This window comes from Schistocerca gregaria, chromosome 2 (assembly GCF_023897955.1).
Source record: "Schistocerca gregaria isolate iqSchGreg1 chromosome 2, iqSchGreg1.2, whole genome shotgun sequence".
NCBI lineage: Eukaryota > Metazoa > Arthropoda > Insecta > Orthoptera > Acrididae > Schistocerca > Schistocerca gregaria.
In genome coordinates this window covers 393,252,219-393,268,232 of record NC_064921.1, presented here as the reverse complement: position 1 = coordinate 393,268,232, position 16,014 = coordinate 393,252,219, and the positions used below count along the sequence as shown (strand labels likewise).

The 16,014-nt window shown below is 42.5% G+C and overlaps 2 protein-coding genes across 2 annotated transcripts in view; both read right to left on the bottom strand.

The window, feature by feature from the left end:
- Nucleotides 1-1,904: 1,904 nt before the first annotated feature.
- Nucleotides 1,905-3,201, bottom strand: LOC126321946 (uncharacterized). Its single transcript, XM_049994242.1, has one exon. The coding sequence runs from the start codon at nt 3,199-3,201 to the stop codon at nt 2,053-2,055; it is 1,149 nt and encodes a 382-aa protein (XP_049850199.1). The 3' UTR covers nt 1,905-2,052.
- LOC126321962 (m7GpppX diphosphatase) overlaps nt 1,905-16,014 on the bottom strand; it is a 47,704-nt gene continuing 33,594 nt past the window's right edge. Inside the window, exon 5 of the mRNA XM_049994243.1 lies at nt 1,905-3,478. Coding sequence (XP_049850200.1) covers nt 3,315-3,478 — 164 coding nt within the window. The 3' untranslated portion in view covers nt 1,905-3,314. The remainder of the gene's footprint in view (nt 3,479-16,014) is intronic.

The window sequence follows — 16,014 nt, the reverse complement described above, 5'->3', positions numbered from 1 at the left end:
TGGAGAGTTGTCAGGGAGTTTTGGGTGATGTGGCAAGTTGAAAAGTCAGCTAGGCAGCATGTAACTGCTACGAAGGGTGAATGAGGAGGAACACCATGTACAATAGAAGGTTGGATAGCGGTGCCCAAGCAGCAGTAGGATTTCAGCAAGTTGGATAACTTACTGAGGTAGTGTCTGGAATGCTCCTCCAGGTGCTGGAGAGCAAGGGATTCAATTTCAGAGATTTGATGTACTGAGTAGGGATTGCAGATCAGTAGTACCTTGCGGAGGTAGCAGAAGTGGTTCTGGAATGCCTGTGCCTTGGAGATTTGTTTTTGCAGTAAAAGGTTTGTGAGGGCCTGAGGTTGGCGGAATCTGAAAAGGTGTAGGTCACTGCGAAAGATAGGGTGAGATGCACAGAAAGGAATGTTTACAGTTAGGCCATTTGGAGGGATTCCATGGTTCAGGCAGCATTTGAGAAATAGGATTTGTGGCTGGGTTTTAGACAGGGAAAGGGATACTTTTCTGAACTGTCACAGAAAGATGGAGCAAGAGTCCATTGTGGCAGGAATGGTGTGAAGGAAATGGGAGTAACGAATAATGCAGAAATGGGCAAAATAGGTGTTGATGGTTGTGAGAGGGCAGGATATGTGAAAAGACACCCAGAAGCATGCACAGATATGCATAAATACATGAAACCACATGAAAGTATGCACAAATATGTTAAAACGTACATAAATCAAAATTTTGTGTGGCATGGGCAGGCATAAAAAAAAAAAATACAAATGCTTGAGTAGGTCAATATGAGGGAAGAATTGGGATCAATAGGAATGAATGCAATTTAACTATCGAAGGAAAGAATCTGGGGCATTAAAAGTTGCATCAACAATCTGCACAGTCATGACGTATGTGTTGTGAACTGACGATCGTTGAAAGTGTGGCTTGGGAATAGATGCGGTTTGGAAGGTAGTCAATAAACACAGGAAAGAAGAGAGAGAATGGATACTAAGGAGTAATGCTATAGAGAAGAGTAACGAAGGAAAACACCACCTGGTTCCCTGTGGCACAACATGCAGCTGAACATAAATTTTATTTCAGCAACTGTTTCACTATCCAAGCCGTCTGGATCCTTCCCTCCACTATCAGCTCTTCTGAACTGTGCAGATGGGAGTTATCCTTATAACACATTCTCCACTCCCATAATTATACCCCTTAAACTAACAGTAAGATACTGTCCCCACAACTTCCACACAAGTTTCCACCCCCTCTGTCCTATCATCTCCTTCCCATGCTCATCACCTACCCTGTTTATTTGCAGCCCTCTGCCAACACATCCACCCCTCCTAGTCCCACTCCTTTCATTATTCGCTCTTTTTTCCCACCTCTCTGCCCCACAACCTCCTGACACTGTGCCTATTGGCAGTCTAGTACTTGCACACTCCACCAGACAGTGTGTCTCTCTCCCTATCCATACACTACTATCCTTTCTGCAATCTCACACCCCTCCAGATTGCTACTTGCATCCCACATGATGTTGCTTTCTGGCCTGAGATTCCAGAGTTTGTGGTCATGTGTATGTGTTAGTTGTGTGTACACAGCTGTATATAGCAAAGTATACAGGGATTTTTTTGTATAAAACAAGCTTCTAATGTAGTTACTGTCCACAGTTAGTAATACTACTGACATAAGTACACCATAAAATGTAATTTGTCCTACAGCAATGTGTTACTGCTTATCCAATCAAATAAGAAAGGACAAATCTTAGGGGCTACAACTATCATAAGATACTATTGATAGATATTCATCAATATGGACACACTGAACATACTAAATTCATAGTGTTTAAAATTTCAACTGCACTCTTAATTCTACTCAGCTACATAAAAATTAATAGGGATTATGTGAATAAACAACTACTGCAGCTGTTTCAAGTACATGAGCAAAAAAATTCTGTTTTATTACATTAAGATCGCAACAAACAGTCTGGTTGTTATCACACAACACTGTCACTCTGAAATTAAAAGAGCATTTTAAGGTAATTATATTTTCATCAATGTTGGAAGTAAACTGTATCTACAATTCAATATATGCAACAAAGAAATCTTCAACAATCTTGTAAGGTTCTGGAATGTATTCTGTTTGTTTCATTAGATGCTGTAAACCAGCAATGAACATTTGCTTTGCTACATCAACAGTATGTACATTCCTGTCATTCTGCCATAGCCCTACACAATCTGAAGCACACTCCTGATATTTATACAAAACTTTCATAGTATTCATGGACTGCAGACTTGTTTCTGTTACAATAGTCACAGCACTATTAGTAACTGATTCACTTACAGCAGAATATTTTCCATTCAAATTACAATGTACATTAAGGAATTTGTCTAATGCCCACAGGAGAATATAGTGTGTATTACTATCTGACACAACACACTCAATTAAAACTTTACCAGCAGAGGCAGGCATGCCTTCAAGAGATTCTTTCATTACATTAAGGAAGTCTTCTAGGGGTTGTGATGTTGTTGTCACGGCACCAAATGACACAGTGCAACTCCAGAGTTTTGCAAAATCTTTATTAAGAGTACCTATCCACGACAGACAACGATCACATTTAATTACACTTGCACTACTGACTTTAAGTAAATGTGGCTTAATTAAGAAATAATAAGAACCATACAAGCAGTCACACGAATTACACAAGGGTGGGGACTGGAGATTATTCTGCTGACCATGAGCATGACAAAAATAATCTTCAAATTCCAAGAAACCACTAGGTAATGGCAGAAATCTTTGGAAAGTTACAGATGACACTGATACCATATTAGAGCAACACTTGCAATGAATATCATAAGACTTTCCTTTCAGCAACATTGGAGTGAAAACAAACTCATTATTTTTACAATGTAAATTTACAAGTGGTAGCACTTCTGAAGCAAATGAACCTGTAACAGCATTGTTTGGTTCAGTTAGCAGTCTAAAGCAAACATAATTGCTATGCATATTTAAATTTGACAGACTGCAAGGAATGAGAGAACATGTGGCTACTTTTATTTTTTGTGAAACTGTAGTTTTATCAGCAATCTTTGTCAATAATATTAGTGATGCCTTCACACAAACTTGGAAAATGTCACTCTTCCGAATTTTTTCTTTTAAGATAATATATACATTGCAAGCTCTCAAATGCTCCCTCACCTCAACAATAATGCACCTTGTTAACATTTCCACACACACACACACACACACACACACACACACACACACACACACGAAAGAAAGAAAGAAAGAAAGAAAGAAAGAAAGAAAGAGAGAGAGAGAGAGAGAGAGAGAGAGAGTCACTCAGCAGTTCTCTTTAACAGGTTCTTCTCTTCATACTTCTGGAACAGGCTGTCACTTTCTTTTATGGCAAATGGTATTGTGGCCTTCTGATAGTAGTCTGACATCAATTCTATATTACTCACAACTTCACCCAGAAGATGGGATTTCTCAGCATATATACCTGAAAAGTAAAGAAAAGTATATACGGAAAACCAGATTTTGATATTAATTCTTAGAAAACTATAACACAAATTATGGACAAAAAGAACAGAAACAATTCAATTTGTCTATATTTTCCAACAACAGAAATAAAATAATTTACAGATGAGGCTTCTAAAGATAAGTTTGAGCTTACAACTGCTGCTGAGCACATACTTTATAATGTGTAAACAGTAAATCATTTCTACATGACATTCTGTAAGCAAAGATTTCTCTGAAGCTGTTCACTTCCAGAAAAACTGATTTCTTCCTCCTCTTTTTCTCATCATCATTATGCTCACTGAGTTTCAGCAATGACATGTCTATTTGTGCTCCACCATTCTTTCTCTCTGATTAATGAAATTACTTCTTACACATTGTTTCTTGTTTATACATTGTAGGACATATTCTTCACTTATTCCATCTATCTCCAAAAATCTTATGTAACACCACATTTCAGAGGCCTTTAATGATTTCACTTGTGTGAAATCACTCCCTTTCTGCACCACGACAGAACTATGTTTGAAACTGATAACTTCCATTAGCCTATTTTTGTCTCAATAATGGTACTTTTGAAAGTTCAGAGACACTTCTCTTCATTGAAAGCCCTTCTGTCTTGATGAATCCTTGCTGCTACACCACCATTATTGCATCTCCTTTCTTCATTTATTCTACTTACAAGATAGAAAAATATGTGCAGACCATTAAAGATTCTTTGCCAATATATTTTGTGCAACTGGTGTGCGCCCAGCTTATTAACACACTTTACAGGGGAATAAAAGCAACAGAGCACAAAATAATTACTCTAAGGGGGCAGAAATCTGTAGATGTGATATACACGCACAGACACACAGATGATTGTAATTTCAGAAAAAAATGGACAATTTATTCATGACAAAAAACTTTACAAATTGAGCAAAAACCAGTAATAAGTTGGTTCACCTCTGGACCTTGTGCAAGCAGACACTTGGCTTGGCACTGATTGACAGTGTTGTTCGATGTCGTCCTGAGGGATATCTTGTCAAATTCTGCCCAACTGTCCTGTTAGAACATCAAAATTCCAAGCTAACTGGACAGCCCCACCTAATGCTCTTAACTGTTCTCAACTGGGGAGAGATTTGCAACATTGCTGGCCAAGGCAGCATTTGGCAAGTGTGAAGACGATCAGCAGAAATTCTCTTTGTTTGTGGTTGGACATTATCTTGCTGAAATGTAAGCCCAGGATGGCTTGCTTTGGAGGGCAACAAAGAGGCTTAAGTACCACTATGTTGCAAGAGTGCTGTGGATGAGAACCGAATGGGTGTTGCTATGTAAAGAAATGGCCCCCACGGACTCCTGATTGTCAGGCCATATGGCAGGTCACACACAGGATGGTCTCCCACCACTGCCTAGGGCATCTCTAGGCACTTCTTCATTGGTCATTGGGCTCACTTCAAAGAGGGCCTCATCACTTAAGACAATTATACTTTTTTTTTAAAAAAAATTTATGGGTCTTAACTGCTAAGGTCATCAGTCCCTAAACTTACACACTACTTAACCTAAATTATCCTACGGACAAACACACACATCCATGCCCAAGGGAGGACTCAAACCTCCGCCAGGACCAACAGCACAGTCGATGACAGCAGCACCTTAGACCGCTCGGCTAATCCAGCGCGGCACAATTCTAATCTAGTCAATGAGATTTGAAGGCACACAAGTTAAAGTACACTTACACACTGCATTTTAGATAGTGGCAGCCAATCTAGCTTCAACAGCACAACTGGAAATTGTTGTGAATCACCCACTGACAGCCAATGTCAGTCTTCATTCACTATATCACACTCTTGCCATCTGTATTGAAAACCACATGCAACAATGCTCATTTTATATATTTCGGTTTGAGAGTTTTCTTTCATTTTTGAGACATTGGCCAGTACCAGAAGAGTTCGAAAGGCAACACGTTAATAACTGACATCTGGCCACTCCAGCAGAAGGATACGACGATCTTCCCACTGAGTTACTAACTGGAGCCAATCACTACTGCAAAATTGTTAAGAACACTGCACTGATATGTGTGTCCCCACCATTGGCTTTATTGCCTTCAAAATTCAGATGGATTCCTCGCAGAAGCTTCCCAAGGATTTTTGTAAATCAAGCTGCCATGAACTTCGTAAATCAGCTGTTCACAGAAGCACTTGACACCATTTTGAAGCTTTTAGGACTTATAAACAATAGTAATATGCGACGATCAGTATCGGTCAATGAGTGCGAGAGACTCAGTGCTTCTTGAGGAATTTCTCACTTTCTATTCTAATGAGGTCAGTGAAGACTAGCCTGCCTTTCACAAAAATCAGCAGCCATTCTTTCACTACATTCAAAGTTCCTGAAAGAACTGTAGCACTCTTTCGTTTTCGAATGCAACATTTTGCTGTCATAGCAGATACTACCTAGGCCTTTTTTGCAATTAGTTCTGCATCTAGATGACAGAGACCTGACGACATTTCTTTGGTATAGTGGCCATAATCGCAGAGCATATGAAGCAAAATATAAGCCCTTCCAAGCCTATACACATTTAGGTACCAATATGCATCACAAACTTTAAAGAGGGAAGCACTTGCACCCTTGTTTTTGTGATGCCTCAGAGCAACCATACGGTGCGGTCTTTTACATCCGGTGTACTGTAAATAGTGGGTGTGTAGCAGAATAGCAGGTGGGAAGAAGACATTGCTCCCGCAACTGGAACTATTGGTAGCATTTATGGGAACATGACATCTTTGTTATTATTGCAGAAGTCAACCATCTCGGACATAAGTAAAGCAACTCTTTGGACTTACTCCATGGCGAAACTTGCTTGGTTAACGGGTAACCGCTATAATTGAAACTTATGCATTACCTCCACATCCCAGTGAAGCCATTTTCCAGGCAGAGAGAATCCTGTGGATGATCTGTTAATAGAAAGAATGCCTCATACCTTAAACACGATGGACAGATGGGGGTACGGTCCATCTTGGCTTTCGCAACAGCCCTGCCTCACTGGCCAAATGAGTATCTCGAACCTATTGATTTGCCAGAAACCAATGAAATCCACTTATCCGGATGAAAACCATCAGGTCACAGTACTTTTAATACTACATACTGACATTCATTTACATTATCTTGGAGTCAGAATCGTGTTTTCAAAGCTTAGTCCCTCCTCCTAGATACTATATGCCCATTGCATGATAAAGAAGGTTATTCATTTATGCCATCCATCGAAAATAGCATGCGGTGTTGACAGTCCAGAAACAGGAGCTCCCAGCTGACTTGGTAACACTGCAGAGACCCTTCCAAATGACTAGTGTTGATTTTGCATAGCCACTGCATGCCAAAGTAGGAAATATTGCAACTGAATGCTATACCGTACTGTTTACCTGTGTTGCGGCTAGACTCGTTCATCTAGATCTAGTCAACAACACATCAACAAGTAAATGTCATTGGCACTACGAAGATTTAGATATGGCATTATCTACAGTGACAATGCTCAAACATTCCACACAGCCAACAAAGAAATAACAGAATGGTGATAAAATCCACCAATATCATCTTCAATCAAGCTTAAATTGGAAGCTTATAGCTCCGTGTGCAGCTTGAGGGAGGATTCTGGGAGAGTGGTAGGCTCAACCAAAAGATGTCTCCAAACTGCAATCGGGTGCTCCAGTATGGGCAAAGAAGGGATACAGACTGTGCTCTTTAATACCTAAGCTGCAATGAACTCAAGGCCCACCTCTCAAATTGACAACGAAGTACTTACTCCAACATCCTTTCTCATGGAGGAGACTTAATAGCAATGCCAACGAGACCAGAGCTATCTATCTTAAAAGACAAACTGCTCGTTGGCTTCTGCCTTCAACTCTTCGGCCAATGTTCGTCTGATCATTTTTCTGATGTTTCACTTGCACAAATGGCTGTCACTGTCACTGTTTCACCCTCCATTGCTGGTGGAGGACTGGTGCTGAGCTCGCAGCCGCAAACTATTTGTACCTGGTGCGCCAACATACAAGGGCAGTTCTCTTTCTACCTGTGACAGTCATTCACTGCAGCACAGGAAGCCAGGATCAGTTTACCTTGACGCTTTCTTCTTTCTTGTTGATGCTATTCTCATGTTTACGTATTTCTATAGCTTTCCCCCACAGCCAGAACACCCGTGTCGGCAAATTTTACTACATGGTCAGTCTCACAAAGCATGTGCTCTGCCACAGCAGATTACTCCACTTGCCCCAACCTGCAATGTCGCTTATGTTCTGTGCTCCTGGTGTTGATGGAGCGTCCAGTCATTCCAACAAACTTTTCCGCATGTGCATAGTATGCAGTATATTCCCGACATTGCAAGTGGGTCTCTTTTCTCCTTTGCTGATCTGAGACACACTGACCTCCTTTGTCGGTTTGTAAATAGTCTTTATGCCATGTTTGCGCAATATACGTCTGATTCTGTCCATCACTCTGGGAATGTATGGCACAAAGTCTGTACCTGACATTTCTTTCTCTGATTTGTCACTTTGCCCAGTGTTTGGCTCCGTTTTCCTTCTAATGTAACTTGAGGAGTACCCATTGCTCCACAAAACAATTTCCAAGTGTTGTACTTTGCACCTGAGGTGTTGTGGCTCACGTATTCATCTTGCTCACATTATGAGCGTATTAATCATGCCTCTTTTCTTGCTCAGGTGGTGATATGGTATTTTATGTTGGCATGGAAGCTGTTCAAGGGTGTTAGGAAGTCACTGAGCTGTTCTTCAACATGGCTCCACACAACAAAGCTATCATTGATGTATCTGTACCACACCTTAGGTTTACAATGTGCCAAGTCCAGTGCTTGTGCTTCGATACGTTTCATGAAGAAGTTGGCCACCACTGGACTACGAGGACTACCCATGGTGATGTCTTCCAGCTGTTCGTAGAAATTGTCATTTCACATGAAATAGTTCATGGTGAGACATGCATGAAAGAGCTTTGTGATGTCTTGTGGGAAAATGGAAAAGGTGTGCTCAGAGACATACTGAGTGGCCCAATGAAACATCAGAGCTGACCAGGAAGTCATTTGGTGCAAGTTTTAGTTTCTTCAACTTCTCAATGAAATGTCCCGATTCCTTTATGTATGTGTCAGTCTTCCCCACATGTGGCTGGAGCAAAGAGGCCAAGTGTTTCGTCAGTTTACATGTTAGTGAGTAGAGAAGTGCTAACAATTGGTCTTAGTGGAATATTATTCTTATGGATCTTAGGTAATTCATAAAGCCGAGGTGGTAGGGCTCCTATGTTGTGCCGGTTCCTAGGAGCCGGTTCCTCTGTATGTCCGCTGGCAGAGATGACACTTTGATTAACTGATTTGTATTCCTTGTGATAAGCTGTGGTGGATCTGCGCTTACTTTTTGGTACATCATCGGATCTAATAGGTCCCAGATCTGCCAATAATCTTCGGTCTTCATTACGATGGTTGTATCGGCAGGCGGTACCGAAACATACTTGTCGATATTAATGTTTTAATAGCTTGTACCTCTTCTTTCTTCAGGCTGCAAGCTGGTGGGTTTGCTCAGTGCAGTACCCTGGCTGTTTTGGTGCATATTTTGTCTGCTCTTTCACAAGGAGGGGTCAAAATGGCTGCTTCAGTGTTAGCAATAATGTCCTCCATAGGTACAGTTCTCAGGATGATAGAGAAATTATCTCCATTCTGAAGGAAAGACACTTCCTCTTTGGTCAATTGCTGTTTAGTGAGGTTGACCACTGTGCGTGACATGTCAAGAATCACCTCGTCAGCCTGCTTCCAGAATCTTGCAAACTTTTTCTTCTGTCGCTCAGTGCAGCCCATGAGTTCGTTCTGCATTCTCTTGTGGGTGATGCTGTCAATCTTGTCCCAGTCGTCTTGATGGTCTCTTCCACTTGGTTGATGGAAAAGGCCCAAAAGTTCCTCACCTGTCTTTGCCAAGTCTCTCCGTGTTGTATGAATTCAATCGTGAAGAAAAGGTCGTTCCATTTTGTCGTAGATACGATGTGCTGGTGGAGAGAAGGATCCAAATGGCTCAGGCAGTGAAGCAATCATTGTTATGTTCAGCTGCATGTTGTGCTACAGGGTGGTCTACTTTACTCTCTTCCACAATTTGGCTGTGGACAGCTGATTGGTTGTCATAACAACATAAAAAGCTGTGGAACGATTGCACCAGAGCTGGTAAATGATATAGCTGCTTTCACAGGTGACCTGGCCCCTGATGGGGTAGTATAAATCTGTGACAGGGGAATAGTTAGCGCTTGGTGACGATTGGGCATGTTCTGCACCTGGGACTTCAACAGAGATATAGTCCTTGTCGCAAAGGATTGGTACTGGGACTGAGAGTAGCATAGGGATTGACTAGGATGTTGTGAAGGTTGGGTGGGTGACTGAACACTTAAGGAGTGGTGGGAAGAATCTCCATCAGGACATCCCTCCTTTCAGGGCATGAGGACACGTACTAGCAAAGGGCTGTTCCAGTATGGGGTTGTACTGGTTTATTAAGAGGACAATCCTTTGCGGCTGGTTCTTGGGGGTGATGGAAGGACTAGGGGTGTTAGGGAAAATGGAATGGGAGATCTGTTTGCTGACTAGGTATGGGGGATAGTGCATGACTGTGAAGGCCTTGGTGAGACCCTTAGGATACTGAGCAAGGGATTTTTGTCATTGCAGACACATTATCCCAAGGAAGTCAGGCGGTATGGGAGGTTTTTTTTTGTGTGTGAAAGGAATGCCAGCTGTCGAAATGCAGGTACTGTTTGTGATTGGTAAGTTTAATGTGGACAGAGGTGCAGATGCGGTCACCAGAGAGGAGGTGGTCAGCATATAGAAGGTGGCGTGCTGGGTTGAGGAGGACCATACGAAGATGTTGGGAGAGGTATTGAGGTTGTGAAGGAACAAAGATAGGGCATCTAGGCCCTGGGTCGAGATCATAAGGACATCATCAATGAACTTGATGCAGACTAGGAGTTTGGAATTTTTAGAGTCTAGAAAGGTCTCCCTCCTCTAGATGGCCCATAAACAGGTTGGCACAGGAGGGTGCCATGTGAGTGCCCATGGCTGTGTCATGGTTTTGCTTGTATGCTTTCCCTTCATAGGTAAAGTAGCTGTGGGTTACGATAAAGTTAGTAATGTGTATGAGAAATTACATAATAGGTTTGATGAACAAGCATGTTGAGAAAGGTACTGTTCAATACCAGTAAGACCTTGGGCATAAGCGGTGTTAGTGGGCAGGGAGGTGAGATCAACAGTGACGAGTATGGTGGAGGGGGATGGTGGAGATTTGGTGAAGGAAGTGGTTGGTGTATTTGATGTAGGAGGCTAGATTATGGGCTATTGATTGGAGATGTTGGTCAATGAAGGCTAAAATTCTTTCAGTGGGGCCACAATAACCAGCCACAATGGGGCATCCAGGATTGTTCGGTTTGTGGATTTCGGGGAGCATGCAGAAGGTGCGTGTGCTGGGTGTCATAGTGTTGAGGAGGGAAATTGATTCAGGGGAAAGAATCTGGGAAGGGCCAAGGGCTTTAAGCAGGTATTGCTGATTGTGTTCTACCTGTGGGATGAGATCACTATGGCAGTCTGTAGGTGGAAAAAATGGAAAGGAAGTCTCATGCTTCTTGACAGAGCATAGGGGAACGATGCGGGAGACCATCACCGCCCCACTCGGCAAGGTCCTAATGGAGGTGGTCTGCCGTTGCCTTCCTCTGACCATAAAGGGGATGGATGATGATGATGACACAATAACACCCAGTCATCTCGAGGCAGGTGAAAATCCCTGACCCCGGCAGGAATTGAACCCAGGACCTCATGCTCGAGAAGCAAGAACACTACGGCAAGACCATGAGCGACGGACTTGTAGGTGGAGGAGTTAGTTAATTGGCAGAGGCCTTCTACCAGGTAGTCACTGTGATTTGGAACAACACTGGTGGAACCTTTGTCTGAGGGTAAAGGACAATTAGGTCTGGATTTGTTTTGAGGTTGTGTATGGCTACTCTTTCTTCTACTGAAAAATTGGTGGTCTGAGGAAGGGACCTGGGAAAGGATGGTGAAGCTAAGTTGGAGGTGACCAGCAGGTGGTTTGGTGGGAGGATCACAGTTGGATGAGGGTATGAACTGGAAGAAGCAGGATTCAACAGTGGAATTAGGGTGGTTTCACTTAGGGAGGGGGGGGGGGGGGGGGGGGGATGGTGTGAAAGAAGTGCACCATTGCAGGGATCGGAAGAAGAGTTAGGTCTTTGACAAGTCCAGCATGGTTAAATTTGGCTATAGGGCTAAAGACGAGGCCTTCAGATAGGACAAACTTCTGTAGAGTTGAAGGTTTTGGCAGAAAGGTTAACAACAGTGTTACGGGAATGGTTCTGCTCTGGGTATGGTGGGATGTTGATAGGGAGTTTTGAGGGATGTGTAAAGTTGGAAAGGTCAGCTAGGCAGGGTTTTTGGTTCTACAAGGAGTGGACGAGGAGGAACACTGGGGTAGGATTGGTGTTGGATAATGGTGCCCTGAGGCAGCAACGGGATGTCAGCAGGTTGCATCTGGAATGCTCCACCAAATGCTGGAGAGCAAATGATTCGGTTTCAGATATGTGATGCATGAAGCAGGGACTGCACAGCGGCAGTATTTTGCGGAGAGAACAGAGTCAGTTCTAAGAATACCCATGCCACAGAGATGTATTTTGCAGTGCCAGGTTTTTGAGGGCCAGGGACTGGTAGAATCTGAAAAGGTGAAAGTTATTATGCAACGAGGGTTGGGATTGAGAGGAAGATATATTAATGGTTTGGTCATTTCAAAGGACTCCAAAGTTTAGGCAGCATTTAAGAAATAGTACGTGGGGCAAAGAGTCGACCACAGTTATGAATTGCAGTGACTACCTGGCAGAAGACCTCTGCCAATTATACTACTACTCCACCTATAAACTGTTTCCCTTCTCACCTCTGACACCATGACCACTCACCTTCTACATGCTCCCCAAAACCCACAAACCCAACAATCCAGGACGGCCCATTGTGGTTGGTTATTGTGCCCCCACTGACAGAATTTTGGCCCTCATTCACCAACACCTCCAGACAATTGCCGGTATCTAGCCTCCCACGTCAAAGACACTAATCACTTCCTTCACCGACTTTCAATCATCCCCACCCATTAACCTCCTGGATCCCTATCGATTACTGTTTATGCCACCTCCCTATACACCTACACCCCTCATGTCCATGGTCTTACTGCTACTAAACATTACCTTTCCCAACATCCTTCAGGCTCCAAACCCACAACCTCCTTCCTCACACACATTAACTTTATCCTAACCTACAACTTCAAACAAATTTGCGGCACAGCCATGGGCACCCGCATGGCACCCTCCTATGCCAACCTATTTATGGGACATCACGAGGAGACCTTCCTATCCTCCCAAAACATAGATTGTATCTTCATGATTAGACTCAGGATCAGGACACTGTATCTTCATTCCTTCACAACCTTCTCTCCCAACAGGTTCACCTGGCCCTCCTCAACACAGCACACAACCTTCCTGACAATAACTACCTCCTCTCTGATGGCTCCTTCTGCACCTCTGTCCACATTAAACCCACCAACTGCCAACAAAACCTGCATTTTGACAGCTGACATCCCTTTCACACCAAAAAATCCCTCCCATACAGCCTGGTCACCCAGGGATGAGGTATCAACAATGACAAGAGCCCTCTCGCTCAGTTTGCAGAGGGTCTCACCAAGGCCTTCACACACAGGCACTATACCCTAGGACTAGTACATAAACAGATTTCCCTTTTCTTTTCCCCTTTCACATCACCAACCCTCTCTCCACTCCAAGAAATAGCCACAAAAGAGTGCCCCCTTCATCACCCAGTATCACCCTGAACTGGAACACATCCTTTGCCAGGGCTTTGGTTACCTATCACCATGTTCTAAAATAAGGGACATCCCAGCAGAGATTCTTTCCACTGCTCCTCAAGTGGTGTTCCGTCAACCACCAACTACCATAACATCCTAGTACATACATATGCCACTCCCAATCGCAATGCCAGTGCCAACCACTTGCCACGAAGATTGTATTGTGGAAGACCCAGGTGCAAAACTTGCCCAATCCACCCACCCAGCACTTCCTATTACAGTCCTGTCACAGGATTATCCTACCACATCAGGGGGCAGGCCACCTGTGAAAACAGCCACATCATTTACCAGCTCTGCTGCAATCATTGCAAAGCTTTTTATATTGTTATGACTACCAACCAGCTGTCCACCACAACGGCCACCATCAAACTGTGGCCAAGAGCAATGTAGACCAACACCACACAGCCAAACATAACAAGCTTGATTTCAATGGCTGTTTTACTACTCGGGCCATCTGGATCTTTCGCTTCACCACCAGCTTTTCGAAACTGTGAAGTTGGGAGTTATTCTTACAACACACTTTCCACTCCCATAATTGTCCCGGCCTCAACCAATGGCAACATGCCGTTCCCATGCCTTCCACCCAAAAGTTGCCACCACCGCCACCCCCCCCCCCCCCCCCCCACCCCCGTCGTATCATACTCCCCATTCTTGTCTCCCACACTCTGCTGATGCGCTTGCCCACCTTTCCCTGCCCCACAACCTACTGATGCTGCACAGCCACTGGAATGTTTGCAGCTCATATTGAGTAATGAGTTTGTTTTCAAATAAATTTTATAGTTAAGACTAGAATTTGTCCTCCATTAGAAGTATAGATTACCCTTCACCATTTGATATGTTGGTATGTTTTGTGCTCACTAAATAACTTCCGGAGGAAGCAGTTTATCCGTATCAGCAGGGCACAGCACTGAATATTTGGTTATCCTCACACCAATTGGAAAAATCAAGCGAAGTTCATCTCAGAGGGTACTAATGTTGTGGAACATGTAAAGTTTTATGTATATATTTATTGCTCTAAACATTTCCTTCACAGGGCCACCCTTCAAGACGTCTACATCTATATGGACACACTGTAAATCACATTTAAGTGCCTGGCAGAGAGTTCATTGAACCTCCTTCACAATAATTCTCTATTATTCCAATCTTGTACAGAGTACGGAAAAAATGAACACCCATATCTTTCGGTGCAAGCTCTGATTTCCGTTATTTTATGGTTATCTTTTCACCGTATGAAAGTCTGCATCAACAAAATATTTTCACATTTGGAGGAGAAACTTGGTGATTGAAATTTCGTGCGAAGCTTCCGCTGCAACGAGAAAGTCTTTTGTTTTAATGATGTCCACCACAAATCCAGCATCATGTCAGTAACACCCTCCCCTATTTAGCCATAATACAAAATGTGCTGCCCTTTTTTTAACTCTCTCAACGTACTCCATCAATCCTATCTGCTAAGGATCCCACACCGTGCTGCAGAGGACAGTCAAGTGTAGTGTAGGCAGTCTATCCATTGTATTTTCTAAGTGTCCTGGCAACAAAATGCAGTCTTTGGTTAGCCTTCACTACATTTTTGATGCATTCCTTTCAATTTAAGTTGTTTGTAATAGTAATTCGTATGTTTTTAATTGAATTTTTGGCCTTTAGATTTGAATGATTTATCGTGTAACCGAAGTTCAACCTAACCTTTTTTTTCTGTTTTGGATAGTCAGTCATTTGAATGGTTTGATGCGGGCCTCCACGGCTTCCTCTCTCTCTCCTATGCCTGTACATTCTAGTCCCTGCACATTCTCCCCCCCCCCCCCCCCCCCTACATACAAGCGTACACTGCTAACCCTTCCCCTTCCCCAACTCTTCCAAATTGCTGCTTCCATCCCACACGATTGCTGCATTTTGGCCCAAGCTGCTGGAGTTGGCAGTCATGAGTGCTTGCGGTCTGCTTTCTTGTGTGTATGAATGGTGTTTGTTTCTCCTTTTCTAATGAAAGCTGCGACTGAAAAGTTTGTACGACAGTGTCTTAACTGTGCCTGTCTGCAATTTACCATGTAATGTTCTTGGTAAGTAGTAATCTAACTTTTCAAACATTGTTGATATTTCTACCTGGAGTTTCCATTGGTTGAAAACATTTTTAAGCATTTCTTCACAGATGATCTTTAGTAATTATTTTAGTTAACAAAAAGACATGTATCTGAAATGGTAAACTAAAAAAGGAAACAAAAAACAAAGTGAAAAATGTAAAATAGTAACTCAAAACATTAAACAAAAATAAGTGAAACAAATAACAGAATAATAATGAACATTTAGATATTTTAATTAAGTATGTTAAAATACTAACAGTACATCGTGTACAGCCAAACTTTAAAAAAAAAAAATGTATTTCAGGAACCAGCCATATTAAACAAAAAGTTTTGATTTATCAAAATTAATAAACAGTGGTGGGTATTACAGATAATTTCAAATTATTACAAAAGCTGTTTTCAAGAATGTTAATTATGTTTCGATTTTTATATGAAACATTTTTTTTAAACATCGTCATTTCAAAGATATTCCCTCTAAACATAATATGCCAAATTAACTTTCATTGGGTGCTCTACCCTTTTAAAGTGAAATAGGGCAAAAA